This window comes from Macaca fascicularis, chromosome 9 (genome assembly GCF_037993035.2).
Source record: "Macaca fascicularis isolate 582-1 chromosome 9, T2T-MFA8v1.1".
Lineage (NCBI taxonomy): Eukaryota > Metazoa > Chordata > Mammalia > Primates > Cercopithecidae > Macaca > Macaca fascicularis.
Genome location: NC_088383.1, coordinates 1,662,919 through 1,690,549, shown reverse-complemented (window position 1 = coordinate 1,690,549; position 27,631 = coordinate 1,662,919). Strand labels below are relative to the sequence as shown.

The following is a 27,631-nucleotide window of genomic DNA, read 5'->3' as shown; positions in this document are numbered from 1 at the left end:
TTTGGGGCAATATGGACATTTTAGCAATATTGATTCTTCCAATCCATGAGCATGGGATGGTTTTCCATTTGTTTGTGTCTACCATTTCTTTTATCAGTGTTTTGTAGCTCTCCTTGTAGATATCTTTCATCTCCTTGGTTACATGCTAAACCTTTCTAAGAATCCTGATGTGCAACTGACATAGCAAGTGGTTCCCCGTCTGCCCTGGTGTAACCACATGAGTTTCTTGCAGACCTACTCCCAGCTCTAATATACTATGAGTATGTGTTCTGAGGGCCTGCAACATTTGGTAGGTCATGCCAAAACTTTTTTAAAATTTAATTTCATTTTATTTTAGGCTTAGGGATACCTGTGCATGGGTATACTGTCCCATGGGTATACCGTCCCATGGGTATACCGTCCCATGGGTATACCGTCCCATGGGTATACCGTCCCATGCGTATACCATCCCGCGGGTATACCGCACCCTGGTGGGGACTGGGCTGCTAGTGTACCCATTACCCAAATAGTGAACCTTGTACTGATAGCTTATTTTTCAAACCTTACCCATCTCCTACTCTCCCCCCGTCTCAAGTCCTCAGTGTCTGTTGTTACCATCTTTATGTCCATGTGTACCCATGGTTTAGTTCCCACTCATAAGTGAGAACATGCAGTATTTGCTTTTCTGTTTCTGAGTTAGTTCATTTAGGATAATGGCCTCCAGCTCCATTCACATTGCCGCAAAGGACATAATTTTACTCTTTTTTATGGATACATAGTATTCCATGGTGTATATGTACTACATTTTCTTTATCCATCCACTGTTGATGGACATTTAGGTCGGTTCCATGTCTTTGCTATTGTCAATAGTGCTGAGGTGAACATACACACACAGGTGTCTTTTTTATGTAATGATTTTCTTTTCCTTTGGGTAGATGCCCAGCAGAACAATTGCTGGGTCAAATGGTGGTTCTATTCTTAGTTCCTTGAGAAATCGCTATACTGTTTTCCATAGAAGTTGAATTAGTTTACATTTCCACCAACAATGCACAAGCAATCCCTTTTCTCTGCATCCACACAAACATGTTGGATTTTTTTTTTTTTTTTTTTTTTTACTTTTTAATAATAGCCATTCTGACTGGGGTATGATGATATCTCAGTGTGATTTTAATTTGCATTTCCCCTATGATGTTGAGCATTTTATCATATGTTTGTTAGTTGCTTATATTTTTTCTTTTGAGAAATGGTCTCTTCATGCCCTTTGCCCAATTTTTCATGGAGTTGTTTGGTTTTTTCTCACTAAGTTATTTGAATTCCATCTAGATTCTGGATATTAGTACTTTGTCAGAGGCATAATTTGCAAATATTTTAGCCCATTTTGTAGGTTGTCTGTTTCCTTTTTTTTTTTTCTTTTGTTTTGTTTTGCTGTGCAGAAGCTTGTTAGTTTAATTAAGTCCACTTTGTCTATTTCTTGGTTTGTGCATTTCCTTTTGGGGCCTTCATCATAAATCTTTTGCCAGGTCAATGTCCAGAAGTTTGTAGTTTCAGGTCCTATGTTTAAGTCTTTAAACCATCCTTGAATTAATTTTTGTGTATGGTGAGAGATAGGGGTCCAGTTTCATTCTTCTGCATATGGATAGCCAATTTCCCAGCACCATTTATTGATTAGGATGTCCTTTCCCCATTGTTTATTTTTGTAAGCTCTGTTGAGGATCAGATGGCTGGAGATGAGCCACTTTATTTCCAGGTTCTCTACTCTGTTCCATGGGTCTATGTGTCTATCTTTGTACCAATACCCTACCATCCTGTTGTTACTATAGATTTGTAGTATAATTCAAAGTCTGGCAATGTGATGCATCTGGATTGGTTCTTTTCCTTGGGACTGCTTTAGCTATTCAGGGTCTGTTTTGGTTTTATATGAACTTTAGGATTGTTTTTTCTAATTCTGTGAAAAATAATGTTGGAATTTGATAGAGACTGCATTGAATCTGCCTATTGCTTTGGGTAATATGGACATTTTATCAATATTAATTCTTCCAATCCATGAGCATAGGATGGTTTTCCATTTTTTCATGTCTTTTACAATTTCTTTCATCAGTATTTTGTAGCTGTCTTCCACCTCCTTGGTTAAATTTATTCCTAGGTATTTTATTGTGTGTGTGTGACTATTGTAAATGGTATTGAGTTCTTGATTTGGTTCTCAGCTTAAACATTATTGATGTATAGAAATGCTACTAATTTTTGTACATTGATTTTGTATCCTGAAACTTTACTGAAGTCATTTATCAAATCGAGGAGTCTTTTAGAGGAATCTTTAGGGTTTTCCAGGTATACATAACATACATGTATGTCATCAGGGAACAGAGATAGCTTCACTTCCTGTTTTCCATTTGGATGTCTTTTATTTCTTTCTCTTTTTTTTTTTTTTTGAGACGGAGTCTCGCTCTGTCGCCCAGGCTGGAGTGCAGTGGCCGGATCTCAGCTCACTACAAGCTCCGCCTCCCGGGTTTACGCCATTCTCCTGCCTCAGCCTCCCGAGTAGCTGGGACTACAGGCGCCGGCCACCTCGCCCGGCTGGTTTTTTGTACTTTTTAGTAGAGACGGGGTTTCACCGGGTTAGCCAGGATGGTCTCGACCTCCTGACCTCGTGATCCGCCCGTCTCGGCCTCCCAAAGTGCTGGGATTACAGGCTTGAGCCACCGCGCCCGGCCTATTTCTTTCTCTTGCCCAATTGCTCTGGTTATGACTTCTAGTACTATTTTAAGTAGAAGTGGTGAGAGTGGACATCATCTTGTTCCAGTCCTTAGGGAAATGCTTTCAACTTTTCCCCATTAAGTGTGACATTGGCTGTGGGTTTGTCATAGATGGCTCTTATTATTTTGAGGTATGTGTCTACAATGCCTAGTTTGTTGACAGTTTTTATCATAAAGGGATGTTGGATTTTATCGAATGCCTTTTATAGATCTATTGAGATGACCATATGGTTTTTGTTTTTAGTTCCATTTGTGTGGTAAATCACATTTATGGATTTGTTGTAGAGGTGGATTCATCCTTGCATTTCTGGAATAAAACCCACTTGCTCATGATGAATCCTCTTTTTGATGTGTTGCTGAAATCACGCATTCGGAGTGTCTGCAACATTTGACAGATCATGCTAAAACTGTTACACGCACCATCTCCATTGATCTAACAAGGCCCGTGTAGTAGGTTCCATTTGTGAACTGTGTGATGGGTCAGGTCACACTGCCAGCACCCAGCCTCTGGAATCCACCTCTGTGCCCCAGAGACAAGTCCATTCACCAATCTGTGCACCGAGCTTTGGAGACAGCTTCCCTAGAGAAGACAGGGACAAAATGCAAAAAGTGGGAGCCGGGGAAAAGCTCAGTGTGCCTGCTCTGAGGATCAGAGACAGAGGGGATGACTCAGGAGGGGCGTGGCCATGCCTAGCCTCTCGGAGCAAGGGCAGAGCTGCCCATCGGTGGGCTAATCAGGCTTCATGAACCTAAGTCAGGCTGACTTTTTTAAATATATTTTATTGTGGGTTTTATTGTGTATATTTCAGGTGTACATCATGATGTTTTGTTACACTTACACTTGGTGAAGTAGTTACCACAGTCAAGTAAATGAACACTGGCACCTTCCACTGCCTTTTGTGTGGGTAACAGCCGCTATCATCTTCCCTGCTGGCCTTTGGGAACACCCAGACTTGGGGCGCACAGACAAAGAGTGAGGGGTTTGGGACACAACCCCGGGGGTAATTTCCACAAGCAGCATGAAGAGGGGAGGAAGACAGTCCCCCAGCTCCCCTCACCTCCAGGGTGTAGCCTGTTAAGTAGAGACCCTGGTGAGTGCAGGAACTGGGCTCTGAGACCCACCAAGCAGGTGCATCAACAATAGCTTTCCATCAATAGCTTTCTACTTAGAGCCTGGTGTTTTCCTGGTCTCCTGATGTTTTATCTCTAGGTTTTTATATATGACGACTGAGTGTGAGAAACCTGTTGATTATATGGAGGAAAAAAATGAGAATAATTTCCTGGGTCAGGCAGGAAAGTGTAACACATTTAATACCAACGTTAATTTGTAAAGTCAGCGTTAAAGCCGCGAGTGGTTCACACGAAGTCGCTACAGCAAGAGGCCAGCAGGGCAGCACCTGGGCCTGAGCTCCTCCATCCGCCGACAGCCTCAGAGCCCAGAGCGCCACTCCCCAAGGGTCAGCTCCCACCCTCACCGAGCCCGGCCCCACGACTGCCGCAGGACCACAGGGTGAGCTCCGCTCCCACCCTCACCCAGCCCAGCCCCACGACTGTCACAGGGTCACAGTGTCAGGCTCGTCCCACTTGGGCCCAAGGAACAAAAAGGCAAAGCCTGTTTTCCCCTTCGTATGCCTCAGGCACCTGCACTGTTACCTGACCCAGTAGGTTCTGGAAGGTTTTGTGAGAACGAACTCTTGCCTTGCCAACCAGGGACAGAGGGGAGGCTTTGTTGTGTGTGGAAAAGCTCATGCTGCTCTCGGCCCTTCTGAGGGAGCAAAACTCCCTCAAAAACTCTCAAGGCGGGAGATGCGACCCCCGCCACAGCTCGCGACTCGCAGACGTGAGGCCCTGGAAACCCTTCTTCCAGGTGCCCTGGAATTCCTGTAAAGTGCACGGAGAAGCTCAGGGAAAAAGATGAGCAGAGAGAGAACCGGGACCGGAGAGAGAGAAGCAAGGTGGGCGAGATGCGGTGAGAGGAGGGTGAGAAGTGTCTGCCCCGCCATTTCCCTGCTGTGTTTTCAAAATGCATCCAATGTTCCCCCACGGCTGACTCTCGCTCAGCCCATTAGATGTGCTGCCTCCGTTCATCCCTGTAAGAACCTTATAAGGCAAATATTTTTTAAATTTTCATTTTCTGTCTTAAAAAATCAGTTGGCCAGACTGAGTGACTTGTCCAGGGTCACACAGCCGTAAACAATGGAGCAGAGTCCAGAGCGGCACCCACTGCACCCCCATTCCCCACAGCTCCATGCAGAGGCCACCACTGGACTGTTGCCTCTGTGCTAGGCCCCCACATCAGGGAAATGGGAATCGGGGCCTGTGCAGAGGAGTCCGAACCCTAATCGGGTGATATCACCCCCAGAGGGCCCAGCTGGTGTGTCCAGGACAGGCCCCTGAAGTACGCTGTTATTATTAATTATTGATTATCATGAAAGAGGCCCTCATACCATAATCTGACATTCATGGTTTATGCCATGGAAAACTTTAATTCTGAGAGTCATGGGACATTGAATCAGAAAGAGGCGTTCGGTGCAGCTAGAGGCAAAGCGTTGCTCCGTGAGTTCCAATCCAAGATCCAGCAAAGGTCATACTGTAATCACACTGGCCGTCTCGTCCATCTCCACCTTGCGAGAAATCAATAAGAAATTACAGAGTACCAAGCAAATTTATATGCAGTCTGGTATGGGGTTGGGGAGTTGACCGTGTTGGGTTTTTTGCTCCATCTTTAAGTTCAATTTGGAAAATCACATGGTTAATCTCATCTGCTAACCCTTGGCCTGAAACACACTAAACAGTAGAGTTCAGTGCTATATGTATACCCAAAGTGCATAATGACTAGCAAAAGCATTTGCACTCAGCACTTTCTCCTCAGAAGGTAACTGTTTCTACTGCCATCAACTGTAAATGAACGTTGTGCACCTATACTGATCAAGCTCTCAGATCCACGTTTTGAACAAAATTACCTCCCCAAACATAATACTTTTTAGACACAATTGCCAGAGAAAACAACAGAGCCACCTCACAATTCGGAAAATTCAAATGAGAAATAGAGATTTTAGCAAACAGAGAGCACTTTTAAAGCAGAGCCAAGAGCTTTCTGCAGGAGCACCCAGATGGTAATGATAGTTGAGGCCAAGAGACGGATGGTTCCACCCCGAGCTGAATGGGCAGGCAGCGTGCAACCTGAAAAGAACATTCTCCAGTGTCAGGATACCTCGCAAAGCTGCCCGATTTTCAAAGGCATCTTTTGTGCTTGCGAAATGTATGTTTTTATTATTCTCCAACAATGATGTCATAAGCTGAGGGGCAGGGAACGTGGGGCTGGGCCAGCTAGGTCTCATTCCTGCTTGGCTTTCGGGCCACATGGCCAGCAAGTCCACGTGTCAACATCCAGCCACACTCAACCTCTATTTCTAAGCTGTGGGTTAGCTGTGAAAATTGCCTCAAGTTTCCACTTGCTTAATGGAAAAAACTCATCCACACCCAGCAGAAGAGCCTCTCTCCACGGACGAAGCCGGTGAGTGAGGGGAAGCCTGTGTGTTCTTGCCTGGGACAGCTCACCATCCGGTCACACGTGGGGCAGCCTGTGGGTTCAGCTTCCTCTTCCTCTTCCGGAGAGCCCAGAAAAGGGTTTTACTGTACAGAGGCCAAGACAATGATGGAAGTAATCAGTTTCCATAAAATCACCTTTATAGCAACAACACAGATGAGAGTGATCCGATGCCTGGGACTGAACTGCACCTCGACCAGCTAACAAACTCTGCAACCTCAGTAAAGGAACTTCCTCACTGAGAAAATCGGACATTAATACATTCCCCAGGAATGCCGGGGGCAATGAGAAACAACAAAGTCTGGTTCTGCAGGAGTCAGGCCTCAGGGAGGGGCAATGGCGCAGCTCACTACCGTAATTTTGTATTTTGTGGTAAACCTGCATGGAGCCTTCCAGAAGCACATTCACCAGTGAGGGCAGTATGGACCCAGCAGGTTGTGGGGTCATCCATGGCTGAGATTCCCTAATGGAACAGCTTTGCCAGAAAACAGTGGTCCAGGATGGTCAGTCCGGAAAAATGAAATCATCATCAAATGCATCCATCACCCTGGCTGGCAAATGATGATTTTGCTAAATTGACTTCAGAACATTTTCTGCAAAAGAAATAAAGCACCACAGTCACACGTGAAGTCACCCCCAGCCCCTCATTGCACTGCCCTCCTGCGCTCCCCAGGGGAGACCGGACTGGATCTTTATTACCCACACATCAGCAGTTTTGTCACAGATGGATGACTGCATGAAGAATATAGAACGTTGGTGTTCTTATAATAGTAATATCCTACCCTATGGGCTATTTTGCAAGTCAATTTTGCTATCTGGCATCCTATTTCTTGAGATTCATCTACGTGGAAGCATACAGACGTAGTCCATTAGACGCAACTGCTGTACAGTATTCTATATATTCTGTAGTGTGATTATATCACTGATTACTCATCATTCCTCTAACCATAGAAACTTGGGCATTTTCAAAGTTTTCAGTTTTGTGAAACCATGCTGCAGTGCACACCTTTGTTCAGCTCTGCCTCTGGGTATGAAGGTTTCTGTAGGACGCATCTCCAGCGGCAGAATTGCTGAGTAAGGCGTGTGTTTCTTTATTCTTGCCCAACGCTCCCAAAATGCATTCCAAAGGAGCTGTGCTTGTGCTCCTGACCACCGACCCCTGGTACCTACCCTGAAAACACTGGGACATTACAGGTCTTTTTAAAGTGCTTGCCTGTCTCATGAAGGTGGTAAGACTCCCAGGGGCAGAAACCAAGCGAGTGGCCTGGGTTCCTGCCAGGGGCCAGCTTTTGACCCATCTTGGCTATCGTCATGCCTCCCTCCCTACCTTTGATTTAAAGTGAGAGAGGACTGACTCTTCCTTTCACTAAACACTAAGGGGTCACTGCATGGTTATTAAGTGTCCTAATTTCAATATTGGGGCTTCTCAGGGAGGCCCAAGCAGAGGGAGAGATGAGGGAAGAGCCAGCTGGTGGAGCGGTCGGAAAACACACAACACTTACTAAGTTTACCATCTTAAATGGGTGTGGTTCATGACACCCCAGGACAACCACCATAGTAACATCAAAGATCACACAGCAGAGGGCACCATAACAGATACAATAACGGGAAACTTTGAAATATTTTGAGAATTACCGAAATGTGGCCAGGTGCGGTGACTCTCATCCATAATCTCAGCAGTTTGGGAGATGGAGGCCGGCGGATCACCTGAGGTCGGGAGTTTGAGACCAGCCTAGCTAACATGGTGAAATCCATCTCTACAAAAATACAAAAATTAGCCAGACGTGGTGGTGCATGCCTGTAATCCCAGCTACTCAGGAGGCTGAGGCAGAAGAACCGCTTGAATCTGGGAGGCAGAGGTTGCAGTGGGCAGAGATCGTGCCACTGCACTCCAACCTGGGCAACAGAGTGAGATTCCATCTCAAAAAAAAAAAAATCACCAAAATGTGACACAGAGGCATAAAGTGAGTGCATGGCAAGGGATAATGGTGCTGATAGAGTTGCTCAACTCAGGGTTGCCACAAACCTCAGATTCGTGAATAACACGATACCTGGGAAGCCAAACAAGGAGGTATGCCTGTACTTTAAATCATCTCTGGATGTTGCATACTGCCTAATACAATGTAAATGCTATGCAAATCGTTGTTATACTGTATTGTTTAGAGAATGATAACAAGAAAAAAGTCTGTACACGTTCCATAGTGATTCATCCATTTTCTCCCGAATACTTTCTCTCCACAGTTAGTTGAATCCATAGATGGGGAACTCAGGAATACAGAGGACTGACCGTAGTTACGGAATAGGTGTGCCCCTCCTCCGTGGAGAAAGACCGGGACTCACCCCAAGGCCGCAGTGCCTCACCTGGGCGGGCTCCTATCCTTCCCTCCAGGGAGGTCTCAGGAGACGCCACCTGTCTCACCTCTGGCTGTGAATGAGGAAGTAGAGTTTGGGGGCTGGACCCCCTTCCCCTCAGTTTTGGGGGGGCACTGGTCACCGGGCCTGGAGGTCCCTGTAGCAGGTGGGAAGGGGGACACTAGGCCACACCACCCCAGGAAAGGCGTCTCTGACCTTTGACATTGCTCAAAACTTGTCCAAAGTCAGGGGCGCTTGTCTGTTTGGGGTACACAGCCGCACTTAGAGCAGGAGCCAGCCCGGAGGAGGACAGCTCCCAGCCACAGGCCCTCAGCAAGGGACCAGGGACGCTGCTTCCCCGCATGGGCCATAGGCCCCCCAGGGGCTCCCTCCCTCCAGTGGCCACAGTCATTTCTCAGGCCTGGCCTGGGGGCAAGGGACTCGGACCCTAGGGGACTGCCTGCTGTTCCCATCGACCTGCCGGCGCTCGCCCAGGGTCCTGACTGGTCTGTTCTCCCCTCCAGGTACCAGCAGCGCGGAGGTGAAGGAGAACCGCAATGTGGGCAACCTGGCCGCGCGGCCACCGCCCCTGGGGGACCGGGCCCGGGGCGGTGCCCCCGGTGCGAAGAGGAAGCGGCCGCTGGAGGAGGGGAATGGAGGACACTTGTGCAAACTGCAGCTGGTCTGGAAGAAGCTGTCGTGGTCCATGGCGCCCAAGAACGCGCTGGTGCAGCTGCACGAGCTGAGGCCGGGCCTGCAGTACCGGACAGTGTCGCAGACGGGCCCGGTGCACGCCCCGGTCTTCGCGGTAGCGGTGGAGGTGAACGGGCTCACGTTCGAGGGCACGGGCCCCACCAAGAAGAAGGCCAAAATGCGCGCGGCCGAGCTGGCGCTCAGGTCCTTCGTGCAGTTCCCCAACGCCTGCCAGGCGCATCTGGCCATGGGTGGCGGCCCGGGCCCTGGCACGGACTTCACCTCTGACCAGGCGGATTTCCCCGACACGCTCTTCCAGGAGTTCGAGCCCCCGGCGCCACGCCCCGGTCTCTCGGGAGGCCGCCCCGGGGACGCAGCGCTTCTGTCCGCGGCCTACGGGCGACGGCGGCTGCTGTGCCGCGCGCTGGACCTGGTGGGCCCGACCCCCGCGACCCCCGCGGCCCCTGGTGAGCGCAATCCAGTGGTGCTGCTGAACCGCCTGCGCGCTGGGCTGCGCTACGTGTGTCTGGCGGAACCGGCTGAGCGGCGGGCGCGGAGCTTCGTGATGGCCGTGAGCGTGGATGGCAGGACGTTCGAGGGCTCCGGGCGCAGCAAGAAGCTGGCCCGGGGTCAGGCCGCGCAGGCCGCGCTGCAGGCGCTTTTCGACATCCAGATGCCCGGCCACGCACCCGGCAGGGCCAGGAGGACGCCAATGCCGCAGGTGAGGGGCGCGGGGGGCGCGGGAGGACCCCGACATTTCCCTGTGGGGATTGGCGTCCGGGCTTCTCGGGGAAGGAGCGGCCGCGTGGAGCGGGAGGGGAAAGAATGTTCCCCCGGGCTGGCGAGGTGACCGGAGAGCAGGTGCTGCCGGCGGTTTTGAGGGTGACGATGCGGCTGCCCGGGAGGAGACGGCAAGGCCGGGTAGGGAGCTGCCAGGGTGCCTCTGTCTGCAGGGGGAGGGCCGGTTCCCCCGTGCCAGGCCTTGTGGGTGCTGGGTCTCCACGCGTGGGGTCGGATGGTCGTGCCGGGTACAATTGGGGTCAAGTTTCCACCAGGGAGGCGCCCTGTGCCTGGGTGCAGCCGGGGAGGCCGCCCAGTCCCGCAGGATCCAGACGGGGTCCCTGGTCCAAGAGAGAACCGCGCTGGGAGACTGAAGAGGCCGGAGCGAGAGTAGGGAGCTGGGCCTCACTCTGCCCGGCAGGACCCCTCTGGTTCCTTCCTGCGCGGCTGTGAGTCGGCCTTCTAACCTGTGTTTACCTTCACTCACATGTTCTCAGCTCTGTCTGGGTGTTACCGGTTGAAGGTGTCCAGGTTCTTGGCGCCTTGAACAAAGAATTGAACAAAACCCACAGAGCAAGGAAAGAAAGAAGCACCAAAAGCAGAGATTTATGGAAAAAGAAAGCACACTCCAGGGTGGGAGCACCTGCGCACAGGGGCCCCAGAGCGCCTTACAGAAGTTTCTGGGGTTTAAATACCCTCTAGAGGTTTCCATTGGTTATTCGGCCCAGGCCTTGTGTAAATGGAGAGGACATTTCCTGTCATCGCTGAAGTATTTCCATTTGATTCAGCTCTAGGAAGTCAGTGTCAACCGGCCTTATGTTCCGGCCTCCAGACCCTATTCTCCTGCCTCATATCTGTCAGAAACTATTCTGATACCATTTTAAAACAATCTTATCCTGCCAAGTCTTGCAATGGCTGATTTATGCAAATTATCTTTTCTCTTATCATGTTCAGAATTATTTGTGGGCATCACTAATGTAGCAGATATAGAAAATTATCTTTATTCATTTTGGCATCAATCAAGGAAAGAAACATTTCACATAGTCAAAAAGCACTTAGCCCAGTGCGGGACTCGTCCTAAGTATGCAGTAATTGTAAGTTATGGCCGTGATCGCTACTATCGTTACATCCGAACACCTAGGACAGAATCTGTTCTTTTGCCTGGGGAGATCATAAATCTCTTCATGAACACAGGTCCCACTCGAACCCCAGACGCCGCTCAGGGAGACTGCAGGGTGACACAGACCACGTGCGTCGTGACAGAGCCCTCATCTTGAATTGTGACTGGGTTTGAGTGCTCACTATTCACTTGTCAACCAATGCTCGTTGAACTCTTGGCCGGCATGGGGTAGGGCACACCCCGGCCATCTGCCCTCAGGAAGCCATTCATTCATTTTCAAGTACTTGTGGAATATCCGGTGGTCATTTTAAGGAGTGGGTTAGAGGGATTTAAATCACAATCTCTGTCAGTCTTGCTGTCCAAACTCATCCTCAAATAAAAACACAATGTAAGTAAAAACAAGGTGGTGGACAGCAAGAACGGCTTCCACATAAGTCCCTGGGCACTTCCTCACAAGGGTGCTGGGGCCTGGCTTGGTCTTTTCTTATGCCTCCTTCTTATTTACTCCCCTCTCTCTTCCTTTTTCACCCTGTTTCTGCACTGTCTGTAGCTTAAACTTGCCAGCCAGTGACCGTCCGGGAAGCCACTTCACCCCTGCAGCCTGGGGGAGGGGGTAAGGGCGGAGGGGGCTGGGGGGCACTGGGAGAGAGCCCTCCTAACGCTGCCCACGACCTTGGGTGCAACCTTGGCAGGCTCAGGTCTCCTGCCACCTTCTCTGAGAAGCCCCAGCACCCACGGTCTGGGGCGTGTCCCCCGTTGCTGGGATACTTTGCTCACCCAGCTGGGCCTGCCACTCTTCTGTTGAATCTGTTAAGCAGGAAACAGTCCTTCACGCCTGCCCAGTCCCTCTCCTGCGTCCCACTCATGTAAAATGTGAAGGATGTCAGTGAATTCTGGCTGCAATGCCTTTTGCTTTCATGTTGTCAGCCCTGAGCTCTTACGATGGAGAAACCAGGCAGTGCTACTACTTTGTAATAGTCATTTGACCCCAGAATGCAGCACATCGGTTAGAGCCGTGGCCGCTAAATTATTTTTCTCTGACAGTCCCTAACCACCCGGACTGGGTGATGAAGGGCGCAGAGCAGCGCGAGGGTTTCGGGCCGTTCATCACCGCTCTGCACGCAGCGTTCCAGGGGCCCATTACCCTCCCTTGTACCGCTCCCCACGCGCACCCACAACTGGGCGGGGCTGGGAGGACACTGGGACTCAGGGCCAGGAACCTTCAGCAGTTTATTAAATTCAAATCATATTATGGATGTGATTCGGGGAGAAAAATGAAAAGATTTCAGAAATTGCTGTAAATGTGGCTTTTCCTCCTTGCTCTGCCCCAACCTTCCCGCAAAATCCTGCCTCTACTTCACGGACCCCCGTCTACACAGCTTGCTTCTGTTCAGGCAGACCCCTGGTCCCACCGCATGGGGGCTCTGGAGCTGAAGTTCCTAAAGGCCTCAGTCCCCAGCCCTTGTCTGACGGCCCTGTTAGCACCCGTGTCTGGAGGGCAAGCCGTGCGTTTTCCCGGGCTGTGTCCCACCTCCGGGGGATGGAGCGGGGAAGGCCGCCCTGCCGGAGTCCGTCCAGGGAGCCTGGAAGCAGCGCCTCCTGCTGGAACGATGCAGTTTCTGCACCTGGGTTCTCTGCCCACAGTCCCAGGCTCACCCCATGCAGGGCCGGCTTCCACGTGCAGAACCACAAACCCACAAACCCACGTCTGGATCCACATGGTGTTTCGGTAGAAGCCAGCAAAGATGCTGCACGTCTGCTCGGTGCTCTCCACCAAAGGCTTGCTCTTACGAATGAAGCTTCAGAACCATCCTGGAGGGAAGTCTCCTCATTAAGTAACAGTCAATGAAAACAAGTTTCCAATGTGATGGTGCATACGAATCATTTGAGTGGTGTGCTTAGACACCGCTGAGGAGCCTCCTGCAGGAACCCAGTGGGTTCTCGAGGGAAGTCAGCGGTCTGCACTTCCAGCTTGTGGAGTGGTCAGAGACCCACGCTGTTGAGAGACAGTGCGGCCAGAGCCTGTCATGGTGCTGCTCACAGCCTCAGCCTGGAATGGCAGGGCTGTGGCGGGAAGAGTCTCTCTGTCCTGCCAGGACAGCTCGCAGGAAGCAGGGCCACCCAAAGGCCCTCGCAGACCTGAGTAGTGTCTGTAAGGGTGATCGTTGTGGTGGTGCTTGGGATTCAGAATCTCAGCTTCCTTATAAACACCTGAAGTCACTCTCCAGTGGTAAAGATGTACGATAGACTTGTGTGTCATCTGGATTTTGAAAGAGGAAGTTCAGAAGCATGAATTCTCATAAAGATTAAAATCACAGGTGTGGCTTCTCCGCATCTGATTTTCACTATTTCCTGCACCTGAGGGTGTTTCTCAGGATTGGACTCATCTAACCCTTCAGCTTCATGGGATCTGAGTCAGCCAGAGTGTCAAAAGCAGGCATTAATCAGATTCCTTAGAACTCACACCAGACCTAAACAGGTAGGGTTTACAGTGCTGGCAGACGGTTTGCAGGCCAGTCACCATGAGTATCAGCTGATAGGGGCAGTGCCTGCTCAGGTGCACCTGCCTGGCCCATTGCAAATCTCTCATGCTTTCCTCATCTGCAGTGCACTCAGGACTCCTCTAGGTTAACTGGGTACTCAGAAGTAAGAACAAGACGGTGTCAGGATATAAATATGTGCTACCTGGAGGCATCATCATAAAAAACGATAAAATCACAAAACCTACATCTCTTTTCAGTTTGCTCCCCACCCCAGCATGAAAAGAAATCCTAAGCAAAAATGCAACCATAAAGGAATGCTCTTCAGCATTTTCTTTCCATGAAAACTATTTAGAAAGGAGAATAAAGTACACTATAATGCCAGTAAAAATAAATCAATCAGTAAAAGTCACCTGTGTGCTCAGTAACTTTGAAAAGGAAGTTTATTGACTCGTTTGTGAGTTTACCTTTCATCCTCAAGTACCCCCTTTATTTCTTTGTTTTTTAAATTTTCATGTCAGGCACAGACACCCTGTTGTCCACACACCCTCACCCCGCACTCTCCCACACTCAGTCCATACTCCAAACTAGTGCCTTCAGAAAGACAAACAGTTCCTTGAATGACTTTCTAAAATTTTAAAAGAATCTTCGTTTTGCTGAAAAAAAAAAAAACTTTCCACTGCCACCCAGCCTTGTGAGAATTATTCACTGCCAACGAGAAGTTCTTTATATTTGCATAAAGACTCAGAGAGACTGGGAACCCAGAGAGGGAGGGGTGGCACCTCGGGCATCCCCAGGCAGTGGAAAAGGCACTAGAACAAGGTGTTTGAACTGGAAACTGTGGGTTTGGCTCTGGGAATGCAGGTATTAAAGACATAAAAAGTGTCTGTGAAGTCCCTGGGAGAAGAAGCCTAGAGTTGGGCCTTCACCTCCTGGATGGACCTGGCTCCACATTCTCACCAAGCAATCCTCAAGGGCTGAGGGAACCGTAGGTTTCTCTCCTATCTGACATCATAGTGGCTTTGCATCCCCAACTGTTCCCACCAGAGACACCGTAATGAGAGGAAAGCCCAAGGGGTTCATCCTCTGTCCCCACACCAAGAAATATGCAGCTGAATCCTTGCAGAAAAATCATGACCAGTTCTTGGGAATGGCTTCAATCAGTTGAGGCAGCCAGTCGAGATGACGCCATTTCTTTGATGTGCAGAGCTAAGTCCAGGGCAATTTCTTTCTCCCTCTCTGTCTGTCTGTCTCTCTCTCTGTCTCTTTCTCTCTCTCTGTTTCTTCCTCTCTCTCACACACTATTGTGCAGGATGCACACACACATATATGTGTATATAGATCTATACTAGAGAGAAAGACTTACAGTCACCAGATCTTTGTGCAGAGGTAGGAAAAACCTGCTTGTCCTGTGTGAGCATTTCAGAGACCTACCAAAAGATCTTTAATTCAGCAAGCTGCTAACGAGTCTGTGGCTTGTTTTCTCCTCTGCACAGAGTTGTTCTGAGGCTTGTGTGTCTACAACAATACAGTAAGCGCTCCTCGCTTGTTGGCTGTTATTAGCATCATTGTTTTTATGATGCAATTACGGGTTCAATTCCTTGAGATACTTATTCCCACACCAAAGTATATTAAAAGCAAACAAAAAGCCTGATGGCTCATGTCGCTCCCATCCTGGGTGAAGGTGCTTCCTAGATTAAGAGGAGACATTTGCTTGGGGTCTGCAGGCTCCTTGCAAGGGGTTGCCAGATAAAATACAGTGACAAGCTTACATTTAAAAGTTATTATTGTTTACCTGAAATTCAAATTTAACCAGATGTCTTATATTTTATTTGCCAAAAAACCATGCATCCCTCCTTGCAACTGAAGAGTGAGAAAGGGAGTAAGAGTGTGGTGCCAGGAAGAGGAGGGTCCCGTGGGAAGAGGGAGACTGCAGCAGCCACCTGTCTGCCGCTGTGCCCACCAACGTCCCTCATTTTTTCTCAGAGCACTCAGAGAGGTCACGGATATGCCAGGGTCCTGAGGCAGGGACACTAATGATTTTCAGGTCTTTTCCTGTCTCCCTCACTCAAATATTACAGTCCACTCTGGCTAGAAACTGGCCATTCAGTCTCACTCACTTTGTGAATAAATCGAGTGGAGGACGGATAATCACAAGCCGGTCAGGAGCCAAGCGTCTTTGCAGTGTGCTGAGTTTGGTTTCGCGCCTCTGCCCTTTTTCTGGCAGGAACTCTTTTTGTCCCCCCGTGTGGACAGTCACTCTTGATTTCACTTATGTGTAAAATTACAAAGGGCTTGCTGTGAGTGGGGGCCCTAGAAGAACCCCCCCGATCACAAAGCCCAGGAATCCACTATTAAAACGAACGTCATTTCTATCGTGGCAAAGGTCTCAGTGTGTAACTCAGGGAGAGAGGACTGAAGACAGACCAGTTAGGTAGGAATCAGCCCTTCTTACCTAACGGCTTTCAATAATTCCATAACTTACTTACAGAGAAAAATCGGAATTTCACAATTGGCTTGTTTGAAGTTAGTTCTCGTGTCTTAGAAGTGGTGATGGGTGTGTTGTTCCTGCTTTACTTGAGAAGGGTGGAAGGAGGTGAGACTGAAGAGCAGCGCGTGCCATTTTTCATCATGATGGCTTCCAAAGAATGGGCTTTAAGATGATGTCACTCCCACACACAGCTTTTCCTCCAGACTTGGGCCAGCCTTAAGGCTTCCCTGGAAGACCAGCATGAAAACCCCAACTCCCCTCGGTCATCCCCCGGTCAGCTAAGTGCCCTGGGAGGCTTCAGTCACTGGGGACAAGCTAAGCCTCGTTGAAGCTAAGGTTCCGGGTCCTCGGTGAAGTTCTGTTGTTTTCCACCAGCTCTCCCCAGGCGGTTCCGTTCTCTGTGAAGCCCTCCAGGGGGTGGGTCCCCAGGACGCCCTTCCACTCCAGCTGGCTGCCTGTGTCTCTGGACCATTCTTCCCACACGCCGGTGGCCACGTCACCTGCTTTGAAGCAGGAATGATCCCAGCAGCTTGCTTTCTTTCAGCACCTCACCTTCTGGGTTTTGTGGCCACACACACCATCCTGTGGTCCACGCAGGAAGGCAAGGTGTTCTTTCAGGGAAGGAAAAACAGTCCTGCAGATCCAGCCCTCCCCAAACCTTCTGGCTTTCTTCGTGTCCTGGGTCTGTGATGGCCAGAACGAAAGTGAGAGGTCACTCATTGTCGTTACACATGGAAAAAACCCTTTCAGAAAATCCCTCCTTAATGAGGCACTAGAGGCTTCGTAGATGCTTAACAATACATTTATGCATTTATACAATGTAAATACAATGTATGATATACACTTATACACTATACCTGTGTACAATGTATATATAATGTATGCTATATATTTCTATAATGTGTATACAATGCATATACAATTGTGATATATGTTCACACAATGTATACACAATGTACAGCATATGTTATGCAATGTGCATGCAATCACAATATATGTTTATACAATGTATGCAGCGTACAATATACATTTATATAATAGCTTCTGTCTCCCTACTTTCTACTAAAACATGTTAAGTGAAATTGTAATATGTCACTGGTGTGTATTTAAGCCTATAGATTCCCAATGCCATGTTCAGAATTTTCAAATATGGTTAATATGACTGTTCATTAGTTAAGCAGGGCCTGTGAGCCAAGCTTCACCACTTCCCTCTATTTCATAGCCATGATTACTGATGATGACAATAGTGCCATTAGCAGCTAATATTTCCCAGGCACTTAATCTGGGTCACACATTTTTCTAAGTACTTTACGTGCACAGTAACCCTCATTTAAAATTTTTGAGGTCTGTTTTACAGAGGAGGATATTGAGTTTCCGGAGACCTGAGTCCCATGCCCAAAGTCTAATCACTGAGGGGTGGAGCAAGGAGGACAGTTACAGACAGCAGAGCTCAGCTTCTGTGGGGCTGGGGCTCATCCTCAGGACTCCAGCCTGCTCCATCCTCCCAGCCCCCAAGGGCTTTAGGCTGATGGAGGACACAGAACACTGTTAATCAAAATAGAGGTCTGTGATTTAGCACAGCAAGAGTGACACAAAAAGTGTTTGTTATTAGTTCCAAACAGGGAGAAACCACGGTGGGCTGACTGGCAGGGAAGAGTTGATTGAAGGACTCCAGAGCCCGACTGTGTGGGGGGAGGTAGGCAGCCAGGAGAGGGACACACACCTGGGCATCACGTCCTGGTGGTCGGAGACCCCTGAGTGCATGGGAGCCTCGTGGGAGCCCTCAGGGAGGTGAAAGCTGGAGCGGATCGGGTCACCTGCCTGCAGGGGCTCCACCGCCCTCCTGGCTAGCGCTGCGTTGGGTACCTCCATGGAGCTCGGAGGCTAGAGGGGCTCGCTCCCTGTGGGAAGGTGGCTCTGTAAGCAGGGAACCCACAGCCTCCCTGGGGTAGACAACGGCTCCGTTAGGATGGCCGAGCTCCCTTCCTTTGGGACTCATCGTTACACCAAAAAGGACAGGGACAGCTAAAGGAGATGGCAGCTGGGAAAAGCCAACGTTTAAATGAGCAGAGAAAGGAAAAAGGTGCATCTGAGAGAGGAGAGGGGACCTGGGAGAGCACATGAGGTACCACCTTCCCCACCCCAAGGATGTCCGGGAGGGCCCTTCTTCCCTGAGCCCTCTCTCCTTCGCCCATTGTCACATCCCCTGAGCCCTCTCCCCTGAGCCCCCTCCCCTGAGTCCTCTCTCGTTCCCCCATTGTCACATCCCCTGAGCCCTCACCCCTGAGCCCTCTCCCCTTCACCCATTGTCACATCGCCTGAGCCCTCTCCCCTGAGCCCTCTCCCCTGAGCCCCCTCCCCTGAGTCCTCTCTCGTTCCCCCATTGTCACATCCCCTGAGCCCTCACCCCTCAGCCCTCTCCCCTTCACCCATTGTCACATCCCCTGAGCCCTCTCCCCTGAGCCCCTCCCCTGAGTCCTCTCTCGTTCCCCCATTGTCACATCCCCTGAGCCCTCACCCCTCAGCCCTCTCCCCTTCACCCATTGTCACATCCCCTGAGCCCTCTCCCCTGAGCCCCTCCCCTGAGTCCTCTCTCCTTCGCCCATTATCACACAGGCCTCTTTCCATCGTTCTCGCAGCACCTGGTGACTTCCTGGGCCTCTGTTGCTTGCACGCCTGCCTGTGCCTCCTGTGAGCCCCAGGAGCTGATGTGGATGGGTGCTGGACAGCCCTGGGGTGCATGGGCACTCAGCTCCCAGTGTTGACCTCAGCAGCAGCCCGGTCACCCTCATACAGTCTCAGGGTGCCCAGATGGAGCCCAAAACCAGCATTTGGGACCTGGACCCCCTCTCGGGGCCTTCACAGCCCCTAATTCTGCTTCTCCCAGTGTCAGCTCAGGTTCCCTTGGAAACTGACGGCAGACAGAGCAGAGCAGGTGGGAGGAGGAGAGCAGGGCACAGGGTGTGGGGGGCAGAGCTGCAGGGAGGGCCTCAGATGGAGGCAGCTGAGGGAGGCACTGCCTGGCTAAGGGCCCCAGACCACCACCCACTCAGAACAGAGTCTGGGCCAACCCTGCAGGGAGCAAGCACTGCCCAAGCTGGCAAGAGTCACAGGCTCCACGGCTCAGGCGTCGCCTGACAGCCCAGGAGTGGCAGCAGCAGCAGGACCTGCAGACTCAGAGGCACCACAGAGGCCCCCCAACCGCTCACCCAGGAAACTCACATCCCAGACTCCTGAGACCCCTTCCTGAATCAGCTTTCCGCGAGTGCAGGCAACAGTGGTTTCTTTAGAGACATCAGACAGTTTCCCGAGAGTTTAGAAACAACAGGGAAATGTTCCTCCCAAGAGAAATGACTTCGTAGCCACTCCCACCCCAGCCCCCGGCAATGCAGGGCACACCCCATGCTCTGCAAATCACTGCACCAAGGACTGAGATGGCCCTGCAGGGGCCTGGCATTCACATTCCCACTGTCTCTGTTTCTCTCTGCCTGTCTCCCTCTTCTGTCTCTGTCTCTCTTGGTACCTGTCTCTCTTTGTCTCTGTCTCTCCCTCTCTCTCAGTATCTCCCTGTCTCTGTCTCTCAGTCTCTCTGTCTCTCAGTCTCTCTGTCTCTGTCTCCGTCTCCCTCTCTGTCCCTGTATCTCTTTACCTCCCTCCGTCTCTTACTGCCTCTCTCTTCCCATTCATCTCCCAATTACCCTGAGTCTGTTCCAGCCCCCTTCTCAGCAATCCTGGTGTCCAGTCAGGGTGCTTCGGTGCACTGCGTCTGTGGGGTCCAGAGGAGGGCGTCACCTGTGAGCGCTGTTTGGAGGCGTTGATGCTGTGCTCCTTGTGCACTGGCCAGGTCGAGGCATCCATGGTCTTACTGAGGATCGTAGCCAATGAGTGTGGAGAGCTGAGGTGAGGGCTGAGGCCTCCTGGCTCCTAATCTGTGTACTCTTCAGTGGTCTCCTGGGCAGGGGACAGATCACACGGCTGCCATCCACAGCCCTGGAGAAGGTGGTGAGCTTTGTCTCCAGAGCCAGTCTCCTGCATCCGCTTACCAGCTGTGGGACCTAAGCCCTTGAGTGCCAAGTACCTGTGCCCTGGTTTCTCCTCATTCCTGAATGAGATGATACCAAAAGCAGTCGCTCACAGAGCGGCTGGGAGAATGAAATGGGCAGATGCATGAACCATGCTTAGAGTGGCATTTGGCAATCTCATTCTTGTCCCAGGGACGACGGCTGTGGAGACGAGGGCTTGGTCCTCCAACACAACTCACTGCAACTTCATGATCAGGAAGGCGGGAAAGGAAACAGGGATTTCAGGGAAAATCCAAATGAGCTCCTCTAATCCCATTTCTGGAGTAACATGTTGAGGGCTGGCATGCAGGACTGGGAAGGCAGAGCAGAACTGAAGGGACTCAGCCAGTCCTGGGCCCCTCTGGGCCTGCACTTCCTCATCTTGAAAATAAGGATCTGTCAACAGACACATGCAAAAATGCTCGTCATCACTGGCCATCAGAGAAATGCAAATCAAAATCTCAATGAGATACCCTCTCACACCAGTTAGAATGGCAATCATTAAAAAGTCAGGAAACAACAGGTGCTGGAGAGGATGTGGAGCAATAGGAACACTTTTACACTGTTGGTGGGATTGTAAACTAGTTCAATCATTGTGGAAAACAGTATGGTGATTCCTCAAGGATCTAGAACTACAAATACCATTTGACCCAGCCATCCCATTACTGGGGATATACTCAAAGGATTATAAATCATGCTGCTATAAAGACACATGCACACGTATGTTTATTGCGGCACTATTCACAATAGCAAAGACTTGGAATCAACCCAAATGTCCATCAGTGACAGACTGGATTAAGAAAATGTGGCGCATATACACCATGGAATACTATGCAGCCATAAAAAAGGTTGAGTTCATGTCCTTTGTAGGGACATGGATGCAGCTAGAAACCATCATTCTCAGCAAATTATCGCAACAACAGAAAACCAAGCACCGCATGTTCTCACTCATAGGTGGGAATTGAACAATGAGATCACTTGGACTCGGGAAGGGGAACATCACACACCAGGGCTTATTATGGGGAGGGGGGAGGGAGGAGGGATGGCATTGGGAGTTATACCTGATGTAAATGACGAGTTGATGGGTGCTGACGAGTTGATGGGTGCAGCACACCAACATGGCACAAGTATACATATGCAACAAACCTGCACGTTGTGCACATGTACCCTAGAACTTAAAGTATAATAAGAAAAAAAAGAGAAAAAAAAAGAAAATAAGGATCTGTGATGGAATGTTCACCTGCATTTCTCACATCCTGAGAAAATAGAACCCATGTAAGATGTCCATATGCCAACATGATGTATCCAATATGGGCACATATGCTGGGGGCTGCTGTCTTGGTAACATTTGACGAGCAGCAAACACGCACGCATCCCTCATTGACATGCAATCTGCAGCGTTTTGCCCAAAACTGGAGCTTATATTTTCTCACTCCTGTAGTATTTTCCATTAAATTCTAGCTTTCCAAACCAATGGGAAACAGAGGACCCTGGACAGATGGGAGAAGGGCCCGGGTGCCTTCACCTAACATGAGCCTGGCTCCCGGTCCACTGCCCCAGGTAGTGTCTGGAGCAGGAGACTGGTTGGAGCGCCCCGGCACCTTCTGCTTCTCATGGCCTTGTTCTCGCCGAGCAACTCTGTAAAGGCTGGAGCTTGCCGCGTGGCTGGGGGTCAAATCTGTTTAAATATGCTGCATCTCGAGGCATTTTATCTCTTCCTCCCCACAAATGCTCCCAGATCATTCTGAAGAGCAAGACTCAGCAACACTGAAAGCCAGTTCATGCCCCTATCAGCAACTGTCTCATATGCTGCATTTTTACTTAAAAATTTTTAAGTAAAAATGCAGTGACAACCTCAGGTCCCCCAGGGTTGAAGGGCGCCTGTGTTCACAGCACCCACAAGAAGGGGCAGGAACTGAGGGGCTGAGGGGTTCTCACTGGTTGGTGAGAGATGAACTCGTTATTCCCAATCTCAAGCCCCATCTCCTTCACCACCACATTCTGGCCACTCTCTCACCCACACATCTGAGACACTGTCACTGCTTGGGGAGTAATAAAGTGGCATGAGAGTTTGTAACAATGGCACCACGATTAACTGTTTTTAAAATGAAGTTTTCTAAATCAATGCACTCGGTGGAATTGTGAATTCACTCAAGTATTCAAAATTAAAGGAGAACAGAACAAAAGTTACTATACAAACACTAAGTGTGAATGGGTCTTTAAAAAAATACAGGGCGTTTTTCTTCTGATCATGACGATAATACACACAGCGGTGAAAGCCATCCTCTGCCGGCAGTCTCTCCTTTTGCCTTAACCACGTTTCATTTGTGATGATTTTAGTAAAATTAAAAGTATTTAGTAAAATGGCTCTCAGGTTGCGGGGTTTGCTGTAGAGGCTTTATTCAGTTATCTAAACTGAGAAATCGAAGTGAATGTCCCTCCATCAAGCACACGTGTCGGCCTGCAGCAGCCATGCAAAGTTGTTCTGGATTTCAACGCCAAGAAACAGGGATTCAAATGCTAAGAATAGGCTGGAATAGGCAGGTCACACATCCGTGTGGCCTCTGTACATGACCCTAGAATTCTTGTCCTGTCCCTCAAAAAAGAAGGGGTGCTGTCCTCATAATCAGAGTCACAGGAGGACACAGAGCAGCAGCGCTTCTGTCCAGCCAGCTCCCCGGATGCGAACCCAGGTCACCAGCAGAGCCACGTGCATGAGGCTGGGCTGGCTCAGTTCCCAAGGGCAGGAGGACATGGTGTCAGTTGAGCTGTGACAAGTGTGGTCATGGGAGAGTCCACAGGGCACTGCAAAAGTCCTGGTGGGTCCATTCTGATGGAAATGGGAGAAAGCCTCCTGGGGAGTTGGCAGACTTGAACTTAAGCCTGGCTCTACCTCTTGCCAGCTGGGTGCCCGGAGCAGCATACACAGACTCTGAGCTGCCTCACCTGCAGAGCAGCCAGGGTTTCCAAAGGAAGGAGCTTCTCTGAGCACCTCTAAGGTCAGGGGCGTTGGTCCATAAAGAGTCCCTGGACTGCAGTCCAGCCCATGCTGACACCGTTCTGGGTCTGACGAGGCCTCCTGAGGGGTGGCCACCGTGACAGGTGGGTCTGGCATGAGAGTAAAGCATCCTCACCTCCCAGGCTGCGGTGGTTCCCTCCACGTGCCCTCCTGGCTCACTCCGCAGGCTGCGGTGGTTCCCTCCACGTGCCCTCCTGTGGTTCCCTCCACGTGCCCTCCTGGGTCCCACAGTCTGATTTATTTCTTGGCCTAGAGGACATTATGTACAGAGCTTGGAAACACAGTGATGGCCGCGTGAGACAGCAGGCACACGGGTGTGGGCCCGGCCTGGCCCAACCCCCAGCACAGCCAGGCTGAGGGTCCCTCTCCTGCCCACTCGTAGAATGTGGGTGCTGACGCTGACCTCCTGGTTCATTTGGGGCCCCACGATACAGTGTGTGTGAAAGTACCTCTCCGTGCCCGTCCCAGAAGTCACAGCCGTGTCCACAGCTTTCGCTCAGACCACCGTACTAGCACCCGTTGCTGACATTTTGCCTCCTGGGAAACAGTCTGTGAAAGGCATGGGGTCCATGTGGGCCCCCTCTGTGGCTGCCAGAAGGGTGCTGGGGTCGGCCTCCTGCAGCGGCCTGGGGGGTCAGGTCACTGGCCCAGGTATCTCCCCTCTTATACTCAGCATTCAGCTCCCACTTGTGCTTTGTGACAATTCTTGCCTTTTACCTTTCCTCTGTGAGTGTAACTTTAATTCTTTAGTTAAAGCAGGGTTATTCCCAAACAACACCAGAGACGATATTCTGAGCCCTTCCCTCTCCTGCCATGCAGCTTTGGGCACGCTGAGGCATCACCTTCTCATCAGGTCATTGCCGTGACGGCCACCCAGTCTCCAAGAGTTCACACATGACCTTGACTGAGTCCTTCGCTGCTGAACAAGGGAACCTATTTCCCTGCCTTATAGCGTGGTCTGTTGGTTTGATGAGTAAATCAGATGCCAGTGAATTTTAGAAACATTGACCCAGTCCATTATCTTACAGAAATGGAACCCAAATCCTGTGAGGCAGGTGGCTTGGGTGAGGACTCGCAGCCACAAGTGGGAGAGCCATGATTAGGAGGACCCAGCCATGCTCAATCACACGCAGATGCCTCCTGCCAAACCTGGGTTTTGTTAACTCATATTTGAGGTTCAAGGGCACATGTACAGGTTTGCTACATGGGTAAATTGTGGGGATTTGGTGTACAGATTGTTTTGTTACCCATGTGATTAGCATAGTGGCCGAGAGGTGGATTTTCAGTCCTCACCCTCCTCCCACCCCTCACCCTCAAGTAGTTCCTAGTATCTGTTGCTCCCCCATTCGTGGCCATAGGTGCCCAGTGTTTTATTCCCACATATAAGTGAGAATTTGGTTTTCTGTTCCTGCATTAGTTTGCTTAGGATAACGGCCTCCAGCTCCATCCGTGTTCCTGCAGAAGACATGATCTGGTTCTTTTTTGTGGCTGCATAGTATTCCATGGTGTATATGTACCACATTTTCTGTATCCAGTCCATGGATGGGCATTTAGGTTGATTCCATGACTTTGCGATTATGAATAGTGCTGTGATGAACATGCGCATGCATGTGTCTTTATGGTAGAGCAATTTATATTCCTTTGGGTGTATACCCAGTAATGGGGCTGCTGGGTCAGATGGTAGTTCTGTTTTAAGTTCTTTGAGAACTTGCCAAATTGCTTACCACAATGGCTGAACTGATTTACATTCCCACTAGCTCATTCCCACTGAGCTAATTTACATTCTGTTCTTTTTTCTCACCAGCATCTGTTATTTTTTGACTTTTTAGTATTAGCCATTTTGACTGGTATAAGATGGTATCTCACTGTGGTTTTGATTTGCATTTCTCTAATGATCAGTGACATTGAGCTTTTTTTTCATATGCTTATTGACTGCATGGATGTCTTCTTTTGAGAGGTGTCTGTGCATGTCCTTTGCCCACTTTTTTATGGGGTTGTTTGAAAACCTGGTTTTTATGTACTGGCTTCCTATGACTTCCTATGTCAGAAAAGCCCTGACTATCTTCATGTCTTGTGTATAGATCTCATTTCTCTTCACCCCGGATCTGTCTTTTATGCTCCATTCTTTCTCCTTGTGTCGTTGGGAACCAGCAGGTCATGACCACATCCTGTTCTTGTGTCTGCAAAAGCATTTTTTATCATACAAATCTCTAAGGTGAAGTTCCAACATTTTTCTCCAACTCATAGTTTTGTGCATTCCCCAATTTGGAGATAACTTTCTTCTGTGATTTACAAACAAGGCTCTTGTTTTTGAGATGGAGGGAGATTTTTGTTCAAAAAAAGGACTAACTAAAAAGAGTAATAAATGTAGCAGAGAAGATGAGAACTGATCACAGCAAAAAAAACTCTTTTCCTAATCAATTTCTCACCCCATTGCGATACAGTCAGGTGGACAAAGATGCAGAGGAGGTGGCTGAACCGTTGGGGCAGTAGGTTTCCTAACTCAGAGCCAGAGTGCCACTGATGTCCTCAAGTGCTAGCCTATCACAGGCAGGGCTGGATGAGGCTGAGACTTTCCACCCATCCATGTCCAAGAGCATCTGAGGGTACTCTCCTCCCGTGGGTCTGCAATCTCCAAGAGGAGGAGAGAGGGAAAGACCGGCTTCCCAAAGCTCCTCCTCCTCCCTAGGAATGACCCACCTGGAGAAGACTGCAGCAGTCAGGAGTCATTGTTCCCTGAATGTTTCTTGATGCCGTGATGTTTAATGTGAGCAGACAGCCAAGCGGCGTGCACAGCGGTTGGGCAGGGGCCTCAGAGTCAAGGCCCTGTGGGTGTCAGTCCTGGTTCTGTGGGGCCGTGTGTGCGTTTGAAGGACTTGCCTCAGCCTTCTCCGTGGTATGGGGAAGCTGAGAAAGGGGGTTCATCACAGGGTGATTTTAATGATCAAATGGGACATCCAGGCAGAGGGTTAAGAATTCTTGAAAAATTGGATTTGACTTTCACTGATTTCACCATAACTGCCCATCTTTGAGAGTGAGCGGGAGGACGGGACACCCCAACATGTGGGCACTGCCAGCCAACCACACCTTCCTGCACAGCTGCAGCTTAGTTCTGACTAAATTCAGGACAAAACCTGGCTGAAAGAAACACATAGCAATACCATGATCAACGAGCCTGGGATGCACACATCAAAAAGAAGAGTGAGAGGGTGAAAGTGGCCCAGGAAAAAGAGGTATCACGAAAGAGTCCCATTCTGCCTGAAGGAAATCGCCACTGTGGGGCACGTGGTTCTCTGCTGGATGCTGATTATCGCTGCTGTGGGGCACGTGGTTCTCTGCTGGATGTTGGCTATGGCCGCTGTGGGGCACGTGGTTCTCTGGTGGATGCTGGTTATGGCCGCTGTGGGGCACGCGGTTCTCTGGTGGATGCTGGTTATGGCTGCTGTGGGGCACGTGGTTCTCTGGTGGATGCTGGTTATCGCCACTGTGGGGCAGGTGGTTCTCTGGCAGATACTGGTTATGGCTGCTGTGGGGCACGTGGTTCTCTGGTGGATGCTGGTTATCGCCACTGTGGGGCACGTGGTTCTCTGGTGGATGCTGGTTATGGCCGCTGTGGGGCACGTGGTTCTCTGGTGGATGCTGGTTATGGCCGCTGTGGGGCACGTGGTTCTCTGGTGGATGCTGGTTATGGCCGCTGTGGGGCACGTGGTTCTCTGGTGGATGCTGGTTATGGCCGCTGTGGGGCACGTGGTTCTCTGGTGGATGCTGGTTATGGCTGCTGTGGGGCACGTGGTTCTCTGGTGGATACTGGTTATCGCCGCTGCGGGGCAGGTGGTTCTCTGGCGGATGCTGGTTATGGCTGCTGTGGGGCACGTGGTTCTCTGGTGGATGCTGGTTACTGCTGCTGCGGGGCACATGGTTCTTTGGTGGGTGCTGATTGAATTCCGGACCCATGTGGCTCTCGGCTCTCTGGGGCCACAGCACACAGGAAGGTCCATAATCAGAGGTGTGACCGTGTTCCCTCTCCACTGCCCACCCCCAGCTGTGAGCCCACCCCTGTCCATCTGAAGACACCAAGCCAGAATGCAGGAGTGCTGCTGCGAGAGTAACTTCAAAACTGTTGGAACTTCTATCAAAAGCAGTTATTCCAAACCTTCTGTGCTGTATTGTTGGGAATGCATTCCTTTTTGCAAATCTGCACTTGGTCACAGGTGGGCTGGCACCTGCCATCGATGGCTGTCTCTTCATCCTCTGAGGTCCCAGGGGGACTTCAGAGCAGGGGCGGGAGCAGCCCCACACCCGCTCCCTCTGTGGATAGCTGCTGCTCCACTTTTCATGGCCAGAAAAGCTCTT

General features: G+C 50.2%; 1 protein-coding gene and 1 pseudogene across 1 annotated transcript in view; both read left to right on the top strand.

The window, feature by feature from the left end:
• The window catches only part of ADARB2 (adenosine deaminase RNA specific B2 (inactive)), a 527,763-nt gene that overhangs the window by 359,612 nt on the left and 140,520 nt on the right, over positions 1-27,631 (top strand). The window contains exon 3 of the mRNA XM_005564500.5: positions 9,159-10,048. Within this exon, the coding sequence (XP_005564557.2) occupies positions 9,159-10,048 (890 nt within the window). The remainder of the gene's footprint in view (positions 1-9,158; positions 10,049-27,631) is intronic.
• Positions 25,160-27,326, top strand: LOC141407585 (uncharacterized; annotated as a pseudogene).